General features: G+C 43.2%; 1 protein-coding gene across 1 annotated transcript in view; it reads left to right on the top strand.

Moving 5' to 3' along the window:
• Nucleotides 1-18750, top strand: part of LOC104159409 (usherin-like) — a 138319-nt gene that overhangs the window by 112821 nt on the left and 6748 nt on the right. Inside the window, exons 26-30 of the mRNA XM_009697307.1 lie at nt 215-536; nt 13132-13341; nt 14831-15069; nt 15645-15862; nt 17574-17750. Coding sequence (XP_009695609.1) covers nt 215-536; nt 13132-13341; nt 14831-15069; nt 15645-15862; nt 17574-17750 — 1166 coding nt within the window. The remainder of the gene's footprint in view (nt 1-214; nt 537-13131; nt 13342-14830; nt 15070-15644; nt 15863-17573; nt 17751-18750) is intronic.

Below are 18750 nucleotides of genomic sequence, written 5' to 3'. Positions count from 1 at the left end.
AAACCAACAAAAACCAAATGAAAACCCAGAGGACAGCGTTCCTCCTTTTCACTACACAAAGCATGGCATACAATCTGTGTATTCATACACATTTTTTTCTTATTAAAAATGCCAAAGACCAAGAGAAACTAAGGAATCCCCCACATCTCATGCACAATCTATATTAGTATTTGCAGTGTTGTAATCACTTTGTTCCTGATTTCTGTTCCCAAAGGTATGAAGTGCAACTCCAAGCTTGCACAGAGCTGGGTTGTGCCTCCAGCGAGTGGGCATCAGTACAGACGCTGGAGGCACCCCCGGCAGCGCAGCCTGCCCCTCTCATAGAAATACAGACAACAGCCGCGGGATTCCAGTTGACTTCTTCCATCCTGTGGACTGGCCCACAGCAGCCAAATGGGAAGATTTTATACTATGAACTTTACAGAAGGCGAACAACTCAAGCCCACATAAATTTAGACCTCGCACTTGTTTACAATGGTTCTTCAACCTCCTTCAAAGACGACAAGTTGCTGCCTTATACAGACTATGAATATCAGGTGGGAATTGAAACCATTTAGCAGCTCTGATTATGATTTCAGTACACTTTGAGAACCTAACTTTACACTTACAACGAACATACATTTCTAATGTTAATAGTATTGTGATACCTGAATGATTATTCTTAATGTATTTTAAATAGTTGAGAAGCTGAAAATAATTTTGCACAAGCAATATATTCATTCAGCATTCGTTTTTCTTTAGCTTAATTGTAAATGCCTGTGTTTCTTGGCTGTTAAATGTCTATGTACTCTCCAGAGCTTCTGCAAGGCTCTAATATTATGTGAGCAGTATGAAATTCCAGTTCTCAAAGGCATCTTCATTTTATCAGTTTTTCTTTCTTTTTCCATCCTCCTCCAATCTATTATGAATTAATTTTTATTTTATGATCTTAAAGCAGTTTACCCCAGAGGGACTGGGGTTATGTTCTCTTTAAATTAGACATTAGGCTCACAGGGAGTTTTCATGGGTGGTTCAAAAGCGAATTTGCTGTTGATGGTGTTACCTCACATGCACGTAGGTATTTTTACTATTGTTTTTCTTACAAGGCTGAGATAAAGCAAGGAGACCAGTTCTGCTGTTCTTTCGCCTGTAATTGTTTTCTATGTCAAAGTTACAAGTTTCAGCATTTTTTTTTCAATCATATAGTACTAGTGATAATGTAGGGCTTTACTTGATTTCAGCCTATGAAATAAGAACTTTGCTATTTATAACCATCCGAAATCTTTCCCAAGTTTTTATATGAGTTAGTGGAGTTTAGACCCTCACCAAAAAAACAGCCTTCAATTTGTTTTTTCTAAAAGTAAGTGGATGTAGTATCACCGCAGGATGGAGGTTGATTTTTGAATATCATGTTGTCTATGAATAGGAATAGGCATGCTTATTTGCCACCAAACAGGATATCAGTAAGCCTCAGTACTGATTCTGTATGCAGTATTTGTACACATTATATATCTTGAAGATGAGTTTGGCAATGCTCAAAAGTCTTTACAACCTTTTTCCTAAAAAAAATTTTTAAAAATTAAATAAAAACTCCACAATTGTTCAAGCATGGATTTGTTTTGATATATATGAAACACAGTGCATTCCACCTCTTGAGCTCCTGCAAGGTGGTGGCAATCTTTCTTTTACAGGTTCATGTGCTTTATAGGATCACAAGATAATTCAGGTTGGAAGGGCTCTCAGGAGGCCATCCAGTCCAATGTCCTGCTCAGAGCAGGGTCAGTTAAGAGGTCAGATGAGGTCACACAGGGCTTTATCCAGTTGCATCTTGAAAACCTCCAGGGAGGGCGATGATATAACCCCTCAGGGTGGTCTGCTCCACTGCTTGACTATCCTCACTGTGAAAAAGTTTTTTTGTTACGTTCAGTCTGAACCTCTTTTGCCTGAACTTATACCTGTTTTCTCTTGTCTTCTCCCACCACATACCATTGTGAGGAACCTGGACCCACCTTATTAGCTGGTAGGTAGGTCCTGGCAGACTGCAACCAAGTCCTTCCAAAGCCATCTCTTCTCCAGGCTGAACAAGCCCCAGTCCCATAGCTTCTCCTCACAGGCCAAGTTCTTCAACCCCCTGATTACCTTGGTGGCCCTCTGTTGAACTTGCTCCAATTTATCAGTATCTTTCTTGTATTCACAGGCCAAAACACAACAAATGCTAAGTAAAGGCATGTAATCACTTCCTTTAATTGTCTGGCTATGCTCCTGATAAACAGCTCAAGATGCTGTTAGCCATTTTTGCTGCCAAATTACACTGCTGGCTCATGTTCAGCTTTCTATCTACTAAGACCTCTAGATCCTTTCCAGTAGAGGTGCTCCCTAGCTGGTCAGTCCCTGCCCTGTAATGCTGCAAGGAACTATTCCTTCCCAGGAGCAAGACTTCACATTTGTTTTGCTGAAATTCATAAAGCTCCTGACGACCCATTCCTCTAGGCCCTTCTGAATGGCAGAGCTGTCCTTCAACATATCAACTGGTCCCCTCCAGTTTGGTGTCACGAGCAAATTTGATGAGAGTGCACTGCACGGATCAGGGTCTTTGATAGCTCTGCTCCACTGCTACTATTGTGTTCTTTTTGGTAGCCAGAAACCAGAATTTGTTTTAAGAATTAAGTCTAAAAAGTTGCTTTATCACATTAGTCTATCCAGCTGCTATATGTACACGTGTCATAGCCTCACCAAGTCATGTAGGTTGGAAGGGGCATCCAGAAGGCATGTAGCCTAACTCCCTGCTTGAAGCAGGTCCAGTCAGAGCAGGCTGCTCAGGGCTGTGTCCAGTTGAGTTTGGATCAAGTTCTCCATGCTTGCATCACCAAGGATGGAGATTGTACAGCCTGTGTGGGCACGCTGTTCCAATTTCTGATTACATAGCTCTTACTTTTCTTTGCATCTAATTCCCTTGTTTCAACTTGTGTCCCTTGCCTATTGCTCCATTACTGTCAGAATCCCAGGGCCTGGAGGGAGCAGTGCAGTGGCTTTCTTCATAAATCAGTTCCAGCAGCTCTAATTTGGGTAAGAAAGGATTTCGAAGGGACAATTATAAAACTATTGAAAAGAGAGCTTAGGATGCTAGTAGAAAAGTGCAGTCACTGCAGTATTCATAAAGCCTTTCTTCTCTGCTTGACAATCAGAAATGTCTTTTTTTTCCTTAGATGTTTATGGCTTGGCGGCATGTATGTAAGGTAACAGCCACCGTGAAAAATGTGTCTGTTAGCTTTGTGCTGAAGGAAATGACAAGCATCTGTGAGCTGACTGCTTCTTACTGCAGGTCCATGTTACTCGATTTCCTTTAGTTAATTAATGACGTCTTCTTGAACCTAGCAGTACAGGAGATGCTACAATAATACTTTCCAAAACAAAAATTATAATTACTCAAAGCCTGAAAATTTATTGTACTTTAAATATTCGAGGGTATATTTTCCAGCTGTCACTTCTCTTGTGACAAGAGCTGTTAAACCTTTCCTGGAAGCAGCATGCTTTAGGGTGAACTGTTTGTGTTTTAAGTCCTATTATGTACAAATATTAAGGTTTCCATTTCTTTCTCCCAGCTTTCCTTTAATGCCTGTGTAGGGCCCATCTATTGGCCGCAACAGTGTGAAACCTGCTCTCCATTTACTGTAGCGTCTTTATAGCAGAACTATTGTTAGACCAGACCTCCTTGCTACTTTGAACAGGATCTGTGAAGAATATAAGTGCAGATGGGGCTGAGTAGATAGCAAGCATTGTAGCAGACCCAAGCCCTACTTATTAGTTAAGAATCTTTCTCAGACTAAGAAAAACTTAGTTGGAAGTTGTAGATGTTGGCTGTGGGATATTCTCAGTTGCATCAACTTTCAATTATGTCAGTCAGAAGCTTTTTTTGGGGAAGTCGGTACCACAGAGACTTTCTTGAGCCAAAGCTTTTAATGATCTATCAGTGACGGATAACAAAGAAAGCCTCTTGACCAGATTCCTGTGGTTTACTGTGCTGTCTTCAAGACTTTGCTTTTTGTCTCGGTTCCACTCCATAACTGGGCTGAGGACTGGGATGGGATCCTAAATCTTTTTTTTTTTTTTTTTTTTCCCGCCCACTGGTGGCCATTTATTTCACCATGAGAAGTTTTTGTATGCACGTGTTTGTCTTCTGCTTATGTCATTTGCAGCAGTCCTCTGGGATCTGTTCTGAGCCCCTCCATTGTTGACAATTTATATCTTCCCTGTGAGACAAGTTATTCATAAGTATAGGGCTTGGCTTTGCTATTATGCTGATGAAACCCAGATTTATATTTCACTTAAACTGGATATTGATTCTGCTGTCTCTGCATTTGAGGCTTGTTTGCTGGACATAAAACTTTAAATGCAACTGAATTTCCTCCAGCAGAATGCAGATAAAATCCAAGTGCTGTGATGGGACTCTCTCCAGCATTTTTGGGGGTATTGAGATTTTGTTCAATGAACCTTGACAGCTTCTTTGGATCTGAAGTCAGGATTTTGGAGTTTGGGGTTTTGGTTTGGGTTTTTTGGGGTTTTGATTTTTTTTTTTTTTTCTTGAAACTTCAACTGAATATTTAGGGCTTGTAAGACTAGATGCAAAAGTTGCCCTTTCAGAAACAGTGAAGTGACTTTAGAAGCTCATGCTGGTCAAAGGGACTATGCCTTCTAAATGCTTAGGTCACTATTGTTCAAGGAAGCACTTTTATTGTTTAAGGGCCAGATCTGCATAAGCATATTAGCACCTGCTAGGTTTCAGTGGGTTTTTAAGAAGCATTAAGGGGCCTACTGTCCTGTACTTGGAAACATTTACTTAGGTCTTTGAAATTCCCTCTCTTGGTCTATTTGTACATTTAGATATTTGCACTTTCTAGAGCATCTGGCCTTTTAGGCATTTGTTGGAATGCTGCCTGAGATCCTCAGCTGTATTAAACAGATTCAACTGCATGATCTCCTGAAAAAAAGCATGACTTAAACAAACTTTATAGCTCATGAGGCCTAATGAGTTTGCAAGTGTAATCTTTTGATTCCTGGAATATTTCTGAAACAGAGTGTGTAGGCCCTTCTCAGGAATTATTGAGGATGGTGTGCAAAGTTACCATATAGCAAGCTATAGTGTCAGACCAGGTTTTCTCAGCTAGGAGAAGGCCCTTTTGAACAGAGAATTGTGGCATTTAGTGCTGTTCTGCAAAGGAGAGCTGTCAGAGCATGGTGCGATTTCCGTGCAAGTGCAATGTCACTCCTCCACAATTGCACTTAATTGTGTACTTAAGACTGCTTCTTTAGATTAATGGCTTAATGTCTTCCTGGTTTAGGGCACATCCTTATTTCCATTTGGCAGGCATAGATCATGTAAAAGATGGAAAACTAGGATTGTCCCTTTTCAGAAAGTTTTATGGCTCCCTGCAGAGGTTTATTCTCAGGGAGGACTCTCTGGTGCACCACAACAGGATCTGCAGTGCTGAAGCTGTCTGCCTCCGACCGCTGCGGGGGATGCAGCATCCCTCCTGCTTGTGAAGCATGCTTCTCACATTCCAGTTACTGCAGCCAGGTGAAGGGTCTAGGAAATACCCCAAGATATACCAGGGGAAATATGTTTTGAGTCCTCCATCTTGGGCTCTCAGAGAGAAAACAGATCATATTCCGACTTTAGAGAGATAAAGAAAAAAAAAAAAGGGTGCAAAGTCATGAAGATTAAGGAAGGACCAACTACATGGAGTGCAGAATATGTCAGACCTCTTGGTCACTTTTCAGAGATGACAAGAATGGCACTTGGTTTACCAGCCTGTCTGTCAAATCATTGGCTGAGCTCCAGTTTGTGCTGCTTAGTTACTGACAAACAACTCAGTGAGTTCTGCAGCTTAAAATGGGGTGAAACTGGTTTTCTGACTGGCCAGTGATGGATAGTCACCCATTTGTAATACCCCTTGTATCTGGCTCCTTTTCATCACTTTAATTCACCATTTCTTCCCCTCTCCCTGACAGAAAGATGCACTACAAAGTAGTGACATAAAATAGAATGTAGTTCTTTCTTGCACTCCCTGCTTGTTATCCCTCTTCATTTTATTTGGAAGAATGTTTTTTCTTACAAGGTTCATTGTGCTCCTTGCTTCAGAGTAAAGAGAGTTTCTCATACTACACCTGCATTAGGCTACCAAGCTACTGACCTCAGCTTCTGAAAAAAGTAAAGCAGACGTAATGATATCGTTTCACTGATGTAATGGCAATATCTACTCTAAGTAACATTTTGCAGAAGGAGATGCTTCCTTTCCCCTGGTAGAGGGTACACAGTAGGGAGAAGGGCCATTTGAAACCACGCAATTTCATTCTTTAAGCCCCCACTTCAGGCACTATGTTACTGTTGTCAACAGCATCCTAAGTTCAAGTATGTAAACAGTGCATTGATGTAACAAACCTTGATTTTTGTTCAATAACTAAACAAAGATACTAGACTGGATTTGTTGGCTTCCAAAATTACCAGTGGGACTGTTGCAGCACCACTCTTGCAAGACTCTTCTCAGTAAATTGTGATTCTGACATACTCAAAACCATGGCAAGCTATCCTTTAAAAAGACATTAGTGTGAGTACCAGGGGAAAATATACTCCAGGGCTGTAGATGACTTGATATGATTTCCTTGATTGTATCTTTTTATTTATGAGGCATAATTTATGACTGCTGAAAAGCAAACTAAAATGAGTGATGACTAACTACAGCCAAAGTAATAAATCAGAAGCAGAGAAAGAAGTGGTGATTTTGATCGAATCTATTGAATTAGCTGTTGCCCTTAGCCATTACAGGTATTGGAAAGACCTTTTAATATCTGCTTATCTCTCTCATGGGAACTTGGTAACTATCTCATTATACACCCATAGGAAACAAATTATTTAATTTTCTACCTTTTAGAGTTAAACCTGTTTACATCATCTCTTTAATTACTGGTGTTATACTATGTTATATGAAATTAGCTTCCTTTAGAATTTGCCAGTTTTCTTTAAGTTCCAAAGTGTTTGCCTGTTTCCCTTTCCCTTCCCCAGCATGGGTTTAGTACTTTTATTACTAGCATTTGAACAGTGGAGATGAATAGCAATGTTAAGAGGCTCAAATTATCACAGTGCTAGAAGCCTGGACCTGAAATCTATCCATTATATGTTTATGACCTCCCTAAGGATGCTCACTGAATGTTGAAGAGGGAAAAGTATGGATCTGAGGATGGGCAATCAGAAAGCACACATTTGTTTGGTACCTTTTTGTACCCCTGGTCATGAGTGGACACGACACTTTCTTTCCCTTGCCTTTGCTCTGTCCCCCGTAGACTGCAACCACTTTTGAAACTTTCTACTTTACTAATACCTGCCTGACACCGCAGTGCCCAGATGTGAATACATTATCCTAATGCCGAATGCTAGATTTTGGTAGACGAGCTTTGTGCTCTGAACTATGCTGACGTTGCGTAAAGAACTCCAAATTACCCAGGCTGCACGCCGGTCAGTTCTAGGAGAAGACAGACTTGTGAAAGGTACTGCAACTGATGGCAAGAGGGAGTTGCTCTGGTTTTCTCTAATTTTAACCAGCCAAGATTATAGTCTCTTCAATTTTCTTGCAGACTGCTGTTCAAACACAACTAAAAATTGAGTGCTAAGTTTCTGAACAACTAAAAATTGGGTGCTGTGTTTCTGAACTTACTGATGTCATACACCCCTAAAATGTCTTTCTATCTTGGAAAAGAATTACACTGTGAAAACTCTGCATTTATATAAGTGTAGGTTTAGAAACTGAACAAATCTCAGTCAAGAAAGCCAAAGCAAAATCTCAAAGCAATGCTGTGTGTTTGTAACATCAGTGAAACAATTCTAGAAAGAGAAGAGTGGTACGAAGTCCTCTCCGCTACCGCTTGTCTCTCCTGGCATGAGCTGAGTAGTGCCAGCATTGAATCCTTTTTGGAAAGACCAGCAGTCACAGGTGTGTGCAGGTGTGTGGATGCCCTAAGGGCAGAGACCCAAGTCGTACTTGACTCTTACACACAGGAGTAGAGAGTTATGTGCACATGCAAAAGGGGTGGCTTGGTCTGACCTCATGGTTCCCCAGAACCTGCAGCGCTACCTATCTGCCCTGTAGCTCTAAGCAGTGCTCAAAGCCAAAGGTAAGTAGTGATTGAATGAGACTTTTTTTTTAAGGCAAAAGGCTATTTTCTGAGTGCCTGCAGGAGCTCAGTGCAAGCTGCTGCCACATACAGAGCTGAGATCTTGTCACAGGGGCAACTGTGAGGGATTGCAGACTGACTGCAGTGAGAAGCAGTACGATGCACAATGCCCGTAAGACGTGGTAAGGAGCCAGGAGTGGCTGCCGATCAGTAGTCAACTATTTGGCTCACCCTCCTTTCTGCTCATTTACTGCAAGCAGAAAGTGTGAGCAGCATCTGGCCTCTGTGCAAAGCAGAGGATCCTAGCTCTCCCTGACCTGGGAAGTCAGCAGGAGCTCAGGACAGCTGCCTTCAGACAGGCAAGGTACCACCAGCCAGTCCACCCTTCTGCCCGCTGCTGCCTTGCCATGCTTCAGCAGAAGTGAACGCAATCTCTCCAGTAAGGGAGAGTTTCTCATTCTCGGTAGGCTGTCAGCTGCCCGAGGCTCCCCTTTGCAGAAGCGGAGAGGGCTCCCACGTGGGGACTTCCCTGCGTTTGCAGCTATAGCACACGTCATGGTGTTTGAGCCAGGTCTGAGGTGCGAGTGTTGTGAGCTGGCAGGTGTTAGCACACGCACAACATCCTCTGCCAAACTGCTGTTCGGTCAGCCGTGATTGCGCTTCTTCATGTAATCGCAGTCGTGTGATCAAGGGATTGCTTTTTTGTTTTGGGGAACTTTTGGCCATACACTATGTTTTCTGCCCTAATCCTGGACTGTCTTTGTCCTTTGAGGGGGGTTAATTTGAGTGCTTTATTTTGGCAGCTTATTCACCTTCCCTTTTTCATCACGGCCAGGCCATTGTGCTCACCTAGTTTATCATTGCTTTTCTTCTTCAAGTGCCTTTCTTGCACTTCAGTGTTGGAGGAGCTGTGGAAGCATATCCAGCTGTTTCCCTCAGTTCCCATTAGTATTTCCTGTATGGAGCAAATACCTTCACATATGATCTGAATTTGATGAAAGAAAATCTTTTTTTAGTTTAAAACCCAGCTTCCCATAGGACCAGGGGTTTCAACAGTGTTGCAGCAGATGAACCTGTGTGGCTCAGGGATGGAGTAAGTAATCTAATGGGCTTCTTTCACTGTTAACATCTACAATACCATGATTTTTTTGCATCTACACCTGAAGGCCATTGTGATTTTGTTGTCCTTTATGGGAGGAGTCATTACTTTTAGCTTTACTAAGCTTGAGCAGGCTGGGCTCACCATGGTAAGGCTGTGGCCATCTTCTCAGCACTTCTCTTCCTGCTTCTTATACGTTTTGCCCCTTCTTGCTGTGCCAATGACCCTTGAGGTTGTTCTGTGATCATTTTGAGTGATGACTGATCACCGGTTTCTTCCAGGAGCAGAGATCTGTGAAGGCCCATTTATGATGGTAAAAAGACCAAGCTTCGTTACCTGTAACAGGTCCTCTGAATATACAGTCTCTGGAGAGGCTTTCCTTCTCTCTCTCTCTGGCTTCACTTCAAAGTGCAGTCTGGGCCAGGGGCCAGCAGATTGATAAAGCATTTTAAATAGTAACCCGTGCAGCTGATTTCGGAGCCCTCTCCTGGCTCTTTTTGGACAGTGCCGCCATTAACAGCAGCACATCTTTTGGCAGGGTGCTGAGCTATGCACCATGATGTCAGACTTAATGCTTTTGGTGGCAGTATATTCAGAAAGGCAAGTTATAAGAAACTTTTGTTGGCTTTCTGCTGTCTGTGTTTTGCCATTCAATACATCCCTGAGAGGACACTGCTTCTTGCTTGCCCCATGTTCCCGTGTGCTCTTTTGTAATCTTCTTACATTATAAGCAGCAGGTAATGCTGCTGCCTGTTAAGCTCTTTACATTTCTATATGAATGTAGTTAAATATTTTTTGGTGCTGATTACATCACAATTTAGAATGAATTTTCGTGAGCTCAAAAAGCTTTTTACAAAAGTCCAAACTGTGAAATTTCAGTTTAACCAAGCTAGCCAGGCAACAGCTTTCATCCGTGACCATTTTGTAGTGACTTTTTGAGAAGCCATGACCAAACCTCCTATTTTAACAGGCACTCCTCATTGTGGCTTCTGTTGCCATGCTGTCTCATTTCTTCATGCAAGAAGTGGCTAAACATCAGCATTTCCATCTGCAGTCTGTTCTGGGCATTTACTGCTCCGAGTCTCCAAACGCTGACCAGGATTTACTTGGACAGCAATTCTCAAAGGGAAATATTTTTATACCCATCCATCCCTTTACAGATGGTTGAGCAGAAGCAGAGGGAGTTAAGGGAATCCAGCTTGGGTAGGTGTAAATCCAGAATTTAGATCCTCAGAAGTCCTGTTCAGCTGTCACAGCTGTCTCAGAAGCTGGCATTAGAGAGTTTCACAGACACCTAGAGGTTTTCTGCTGGAAATATGTGTTGGCAGGGCTGAGTAGCTGGTGTCTGTCTAGAAGGCACACTCAGAGCATGCTTCTCTGCCAGGCCCACACACACACACGGCCATGACCTTGGCCTTTTTTCAAGAGGGACAGGCCTGTGGTGCCTGGGGGATGGACCGCAAGCTCAGCTCCCCTCCACCTCCCTGGGGAAGGACTGGGCTGGGGAACCATGTCTGTTCCTGCCTGTGCTCTGCCCAGTCAACCTTGATGTCATTGTGTTCATGCAAAATTAAACAGCCCCGAAGGGAGCACCCCAAGTACAAAGATGGGTCATCTGCTTGGGCATTCCCACTCTGGAGTGCGGCAGGCTTGATTGCCTCCATTGGAGCATGTGATTGAACCTAAATTACCTGCGTCATGGAGGAGTTCCTTTAACCACTTAGCTGTAGTGTGAAAGGGGGTGAGAATCCCCTTTTCCCTTGTCCTAAGACAGTGCTTTGAAAGAAAGAGCCCTTGTTTGTCTGAAATAAGGCTTGTTTTCTGAAAGACAAGGTGTAGGTATCTATAATAGGAGAGGGTTTGATGGAGGAAGGTGTCTCCATCCAACCCTCAGTGAGCTGTCTGCTTCCCAAGTGAGTTGCATCCCTCTCTCCTCCAAAATTCATCAGGGGTCCCATTCTGAGGCTAAACTCCTGTGCTACAGAGGAAGCTCTACAGAGGAAGCCTGTGTTCTTAACTCATCACCTTCAGTTTTGCTGTGGGCAGCTTGCTCGACAGGTCAAGTCCGACACTGTTACGCTCTGTGCTCATTAAGGCCACAGCCAGGGTATAACTGGAGCGTTTGAGCTCAGGTCAGTGCTGAGTCGATGCCAGAGCTGCTCTTTCCATATGTGCCTTTTTCTTTCTGCAAAGAAATGTGCCCCTTGAAATGAACGACTGTGGGCAAATCTTTGTAGCAGCTGCAACTGAACTGAGATAGAAGGTTTGACCCACTGCAGTAAAGTGAACAGAGTTTGACTTTTGAAAAGTTCACAACAGAGATATGTTACTGATTTCACTGAAAATGAAAGTTCTTAGGCTGAGCTTTTTATTGTAGGGCGTCATCTGTACTTATGTAGTGTTTCACTGGGTGGTGCTGTATGTTGCTGATGGTATCAGGCAGGAACTTTGAGTTTGTAATTGGCAGAACCACAGTTTTCAAAGCCACTGTGGGGGTTTGTGGGCTTTTTCCTTCCCCAGGCTCCTTGTGAAGTGTCCTGTGGTCTTAGAACTTAATATTGCAAGTTGGAAGGACTCCAGGGTCAGTTTTGAAGACCCCTTATTTCTAAACCTCATTTTTTTTTTAAGGCATAGTCCCACCATCCACTTTCCCAGGACCTCTGCCGAGAGTAGAACACATAAGAACGTGTTTTACTGTAGTTAGAACCACTCAACATGAAAGCTTACTAAGGAATACTTATACTAAAAATCACTCAGTCCTCTTGTATTGTCATTTAGATCTATCATTCTGATTGATCACTATGTGGTTGGCTAATATTGAGCCTAATTTAACCCTATACACTCACGCATCCATCTATTCTGTCTATTGTACCTGACATTCTACAAATTACTTACTCATGCAAATGATGACCTAAGGCAACCTTTTATGATATTCGTGTTTAATTATACAAATGGTTTTTGATAAATAAGATTATACATCCTTCCATATGTTTATGCACTCCTTGATGAAAGCAAAATTTAATTTTCATGCAGATTTGTTGGAGAGTGTGTTTAATAAGTGCTGAGTTTTATGTAGTCTGCAGATCACTGGTTTTGGGAAGCTGACAAAATCAGTAGACATAGTTCATAGAGACATGTGGTTTTTAATCAGGCCTAATTCAAGCTGCTAAATTTTGAAATCTTGGAACTGAAGCCGTTGCCTTAGTGCTCATGCAATAAAGCAGATGTTGTTGTGAAAATAAATGAGAGATGCTGGCTTAACTATACATTTCAATGGGCTTTATTTATATTATAGGGTACTGAAAATGTTGCCAAATGACTGGTACATTAATATTTTTAAGAGAGGGATGTTCCTGTAAAACTTTCCAGTTTTAAAGAGTAACTAGAGTTTGGCTCATGCAATTCAGTCAAGGTGAACATAACTTAAGTGTCACACAGTGCCAGACTGAATTCATCAGGGCTGCTTGCATACATGAAGAAGGTGTGTAGAAGGCAGAAATTGGCAGGACTGGGTGGCAGCATTTTTGTTCAGATATCTTTGAGAACATCATCACTGTTGATCACAGCTTCTCAAGGAGTCCTCTTTGCATGGTATGACACAGAGTTTGGGGATCAGGTATGAAGAAGACACATGAACACACACTGCCTGAGACAAAAAACCTGCTTCTTTTCCCTAACACTAGCAGTGGGAAATATTCCACTCTTCTGTTAGAGAGTCACTGGGTCAACACAGGTGCTGGGCGGCAGTCAAGGGACATTTTGCACAGGTGTCATAGCACTGAGTTCTTCTCAGGGTCAGTGCAGCTGCAGTAGCATCCCTGGCTAACCATGGATGTTTGCAGGCTTGAGTCCTTTGCTAACAGTTTCTCTATTTTTGTGTGCCAAAGGTGTGGTCAGTAAACTCGGCGGGCCGGGCTCCGAGCAGCTGGTCCCGCTGCCGGACAGGCCCTGCGCCTCCTGAGGGCCTGGGAGCTCCCATCTTCGACACGGTGGCGTCCACAGTGGCTGTGGTGAACATCAGCCCCCCTCTTAAGCCAAACGGGGTGGTCAGTATCTACAGGCTGTTTTCTAACGATACCAGAGGGATTGATGTGGTGGTGAGTATTGTCAACACTGTTTCTGTACTTCCATTTGAGCTTCTATTTTCTAACTTTAAAAATTTCGTCCTTACGTGCTGCTACTGTTGGTTACAGACTGCCCTCCTCTCCTGCTCTCCTGTTGTTAACTGCTCTGCAATGCTCTCTGCTGGCTGAAGTGCCACCAGTGCTTTCACTCATCTAAATGCGCTTCTCAAGCAACTAACCTCATCATTTAAACACTTCTGATGTGGTGATGTGCTGTGACAATGTGATGGGAATCAGAAGTATTGTTCAGGGGCAGCTAACCATCCAAACGAAACACTTGCAGACAGCTCCTGCCACAGTCCAAATGATGCAGGTGGAAACTGCAGCCGTTAGAAAATGATTGTGTCCTTTGGATAGCCTGTGGATTTGAAGTTCAGAAGAAAGTGCTGTACATGAATTTCCCTTAAAATCTTCCCGGGTCATCAACAGTCCTGCCCATGAGCTTAAGCTCTCTACCAATTGCACATTACGCATTTATTCCTTCCAGTGCAATTGGCTGTGTCCATATCTGATTCAGCCAGTTCATCTCATTGGTGCCTGCATGCCCCTCCATTTCCATCCCCTCACACCTGCCATGCTGCTGGCTTCTCTCTGGCTCTGGCATCAAGAAGTACCAAGTGCTTTCCTTTGCTTGCTCGACTCTTTCCTTCCTATTTTTTGCTGCACTCTGCTAAATCACATGCTGCCAAATGGGAGCAGATGTTGCCCCTCATTGGTGTTTTCTACATATTTTTATTTCTCTGGCTTAAGAAGCTATACCCACAAATGACTAGAGCAGCAAGGTGCAGTGGCAGTTCCTGTGAGCAATTTCGGAATGAGGGCACCGTTTCCTTTGCCAGAACTGCCAGGTCTCCCTTGCTGAGCATAGGAGAGTTTCCTAACAACAGCCTCACCCAGCACCATGGCCATTTGAATGCAGAGCAGCATCTTGTTGGCCCTTGACTTAGAGGTATCTAGCGGAGAGCACATTCTCCTGTCTGTGAGTAAACTGACGCGCCAGCCACATTCATATCACTCTGCCCGGTGCTGTCACCTGTATCCACGTTGAGGAAGTTTGTGAGATATGCATAAGTATTTGCTAGCACACTTATGGAGCTATTTTCCACATTAATTTCTTTTTGCTTCAGTACCACTTATCCCAGAGTTTCTCCTTAAAGGTTTTCTGTTTCTCTGTTCCTGAGAATGACATTTGCAAGCTGACATACAGTGGTCACAGCTCAACTCAAGACGTCTGTGAGGCCACTGATGGCATGGTCTTTTACTTTGAACAGTGCCCTTTAACTTCGTAATGGGAGAAAAATGAATGCAGAGTTCCCAGTACACAACAGCTGCATTAATGTCAGATTTAAAGGACATGCAGAACCCTGTGCCCATCTTCCTCTGGAGTTAATTCACCTCCATAACTTTTATTTAGTACTGATAGTGCTTGAAGCTGTGACAAGTTCTCTCTTAATTTTTATAGCTGTCAGAAGGGACTGCCACCCAGCAGACAATACATGGGCTAAAACCTTTTACCACATACTCCATTGGCGTGGAGGCCTGCACCTGTTTCAACTGTTGCAGCAAAGGACCCACAGCACAAATCACCACGCAGCCGGCCCCACCCTCGGAGCAGCCCCCCCCGCAGATCCGCACCGTGACCTCCAGGAACGCCTCTTTCCAGTGGAGTGCCCCTCAGTCACCCAACGGCATTGTCACCAGGTACGAGCTGCCACCCAGCTGAACACACACGCCTCGGCTAGAGGGGGTGGTGGTGGAACAATTTGAGCTGGAATTGCAGGGAGGGTTGGGGCAGCCGTGCTCCTCCTTCTCCATGTTGGTGGTGATATCCCCTGCTGCCTGAATACCATCTGGGAGGTGTTTACATGCAACAATTGCTTTTCTCCTGAGCAGGATTTTGGGGAGGATGAAGGTGGAGAGGAAGAGCTGTTGTGAGTGAAGGTTATTGTCCAACAGCTGTAGCTGCACAGACAAAGAGTTGTGAGCTCAACTGGCAGCAAAGAGGCGGCTGCATCCTGTAGTCACTTAGGCAAATCCTGATTTGCAGAAGTGAGCAGCAAGGTAACAGGCATCAACAGTTTCACTGTAAGTGTGACTTACAACCACGATTGCTCATAGGCATCTTACAGCTGGGGCCAAAATCTCCAAGAGAAAAATTGAGATCAGGTCCATTCTCTTCTCTGGTAGCCAGACATACAGCAATTAGGATGAAATGTATGATTGGCTGTTATGTTATTAAGGCTCTTGATTAATCAAAATCTCAACTTTCTTCTCAGCTATGAGCTCCATGTGTATATGGCTTGTTCCCTGAACCTACAGCCAGCAGTGAAGGCATGCAGTCCTGGCCCAACTGAGGTGAAGTACACAGGAAAAGGACAGAGTGCCAACGTGTCCAACCTGGAGCCTTACACGACATACAACCTGCGAGTAGTGTCTTACAACTCTGTTGGCAGCAGCGCCTCAGAATGGATTGGTTTCACTACAGAAAAGGAGCGTGAGTATGAGAAATGGTTCACCGATCAGCAGTGCCCACTGCTGATGCATGGGGCTGTGTATTGCCAAATGACTTCTCCACCTCTGTGAAAGATGATGTCCCCAGAAACCTGCTCTTCCGTGTCCCCAGTCACTGTGCTTCTGCTGCCTATTCATTGAAATTCTGCTCTGGGGCTTGACTGCTCATTCCTTCAAAAATATTTCTTTGCTCATTATCTGATATCACATCCTCTATCTTGGGAGCCTGGAAACCTTTTATTTTACTGAAAATGGGCAGCAAAGCTGCAGAACATAAAACGTTCAAGTATTACCAGAAAGGTGATGTGTAGTAATAAATACACTGCCATAAATAATCCCTGGGAAAAGTGGAGATCTTGAAAGAGACCTTGTGATTCTTTTCGGGAACAATCTTGCTGTCCTGATTCATGCAACTCTTCTGCCAGGGCTCATGAGAGTTTTCCTTGGATGTCGTCGGAATGTCTGGATTCTTGTTGACGCTGAAGTAAGAATTTGTTGATATCTATCTCACCACCACCGGCAGTACTTTAAGGCCTTGTGGTGATCTGCATGGAAATTAAACATGCAGGCCCTGTGCCTACAGTCAGAATAGATTTTGCCATCAGAACTGAATTTGTAGTAGTCTAACATCAGCTTTTATTAAAAAAGATCTATAGTGCTGAAGCCAGAGTCATTCCATAACAGATGAGATGGGCGTTTCACCTCAGCCTGCCAGGTCAGGGCAAAGAGGATGTTCACTTTTTATCATACAGTCTCATGTCAGGATTTCAGAATCACCTTTCTAAAAATCCCTTTTGCATCATTTGGTAGTTCTGCCTAGTAATTACTAAAAATGGATCTACTACATCCTTAGCTGAAGATTTCAGGTGAAACAGCTCCAGATTTTCTTTAATATCACCACCGAAAAAAAAGAAAAAGTCCTTATCTCTAAAGCTGTTTTTATTAAATTGCAAACGAAAAAGCTGGGACTTGATAATGAACTTTTAAAAGAGGAGAATTCATAAGGAACTGGCAAGACATACAGAACAAAAGGGTTTGAAAGCCATTTTTAAACCCCCACCCACTGGGTCCACAGCCCTCTTCTTTCAGTATTGCTTTTCTTGCCTTGCTGACCTCTTCACTTCAGGAGACTCGGGTCTCCTGAGTCACTCTGAGCGGCTCCTTCCCCTTGCCTGGAAGGCTTGCTTTGTGACAGTGGGCAATTAGCAGCAAAGTGCAGCTGGACAAGCAGCTTGCTTGTGAACAAACCAGCATATACTGGGCACATGGCTTAATGGCAAAGCCACAAGAGAGAACCACCTCAAACTTAAATGAAGTCTTTTGTTAGCAAGCTGTTGAGCCCATATGATGAACGCTTCCTCCCTGAAGTGAGTTCTGTGTTTCTTTTTTCTCTCTGCCTGCCATCTGCTCTTGCTTTTCTGAAACCCCATGTTTTCTTGTATGTGCATGTGTTAAAAGATGATCTTGGGCAATTTCTCGGGGTTTGCAAAAGAGTCTTCTCCTTAGCAGTTCAGTTCCCACAGCCCAGCATGCTGCCGCTGAACTTGAACGACTTCGTCTGTCTCCCTGTCCCCTGCCTTAAGCTGGGATTTAATTTATACAGTTTTAGTGTCTGTACCACATACACAAAGGGAAAGGAAGGGAGTTCTAGGTCATTATTTTAAAGATATGACCTATTTTTTCCTTCTTTGCAGCACCTCGGTACATGGCTCCGTTCTCCATTGTCAGCAATTTATCTACCATCCACATAGACTGGAGTCGCACTTTTGTACTCAACGGCCGTCTGAAGGAGTACGCGTTAACTGAGAGTGGGCAGCGCATCTACAGTGGCTTTGACACTGAGCTGTATTTACCAAGGACATCTGACAAAAGTCAGTTTCAATTTCCTACAGCTTTCTCTCTGTGAAATACTGTTGAGCTAAGTTAATGTTATTGCGTGCTAAATTTAAGAAAAACTCTCCATAGCCATCCCAAGCTAAGAGCACAGGAATGTACTACAGACACACCAAAGTGCATCTAAGCAGATGCTTGAAACAAAAATCCTTGCAGCTAAGCTTCCTCTTCAACATTGCAGCTGACTGGGTGAGACTGCTTTGGCTCATTGTGAGGGTCAAGCTTTCCCAAAGCCTGGAGCTGCATTGCAATTCCACCCTTCAGGGCTACGCTCTGGGAAATGCAAGGAAATCTTCAGCTTCAGAAAAGACTGGAGCCTGAATTGTCATTTGAATCAAATGAAGTCAGTAGCTTTTGGAATCAGACATGTTTTGAAATGCAGTTTCTCTTTAGAAATCTTCGTCCTTTAAGGATCTTAAGGATCTTTAAGGATCTTAATAATCTTTAAGGACAAGGAAATAGTCAACAAAGGGAAAAAAAATAGAAGAAAAAAACCCCAAGAAACAATGTTTTGTGATTTTAAGGCATTGGGATTTTTTTTGTATGTCAAAGGATTTTGTAATTTATTTTTTACCTTCCTGATTACTGCAATGATGCAAATACTATTTTTATTTTTTTTTAGACTCAAACATTCTTAACATATTTGTATCAGCCATGAGTGGAGTATGAGGGATTTAGGGCAAAATGATTAATACATTGAAAGTTGCCAGTTAATGTCATTGAAAGAGGGAGGATTGGGTGGTGAAAGAAGAACATAATTTGTAGCAACACCTTAGTGGTGACTACCTATGATCTGCCATGGTTCATAGTTTAGAAGTTTGGTACCCATGTATAAGGCATTATGAGACTCTGGTCTAGGACTCGGCTCTAGAGTCTGTGTCAGGCTATGCCTGCCTTGGCTTTTCTCAGACCCGAGCTGTCTCTGCTGGTGGATCACGGTGAAAAAGCAGCCCCTATGACATGTTGATTTTTCCTGCT

The sequence above is a fragment of the Cariama cristata genome, unplaced genomic scaffold (genome assembly GCF_000690535.1).
Source record: "Cariama cristata isolate BGI_N322 unplaced genomic scaffold, ASM69053v1 scaffold4253, whole genome shotgun sequence".
NCBI classification, from domain to species: Eukaryota; Metazoa; Chordata; class Aves; order Cariamiformes; family Cariamidae; genus Cariama; species Cariama cristata.
Note: the sequence above shows the minus strand (reverse complement) of the source record. Positions and strands in the feature narration are given on the sequence as shown.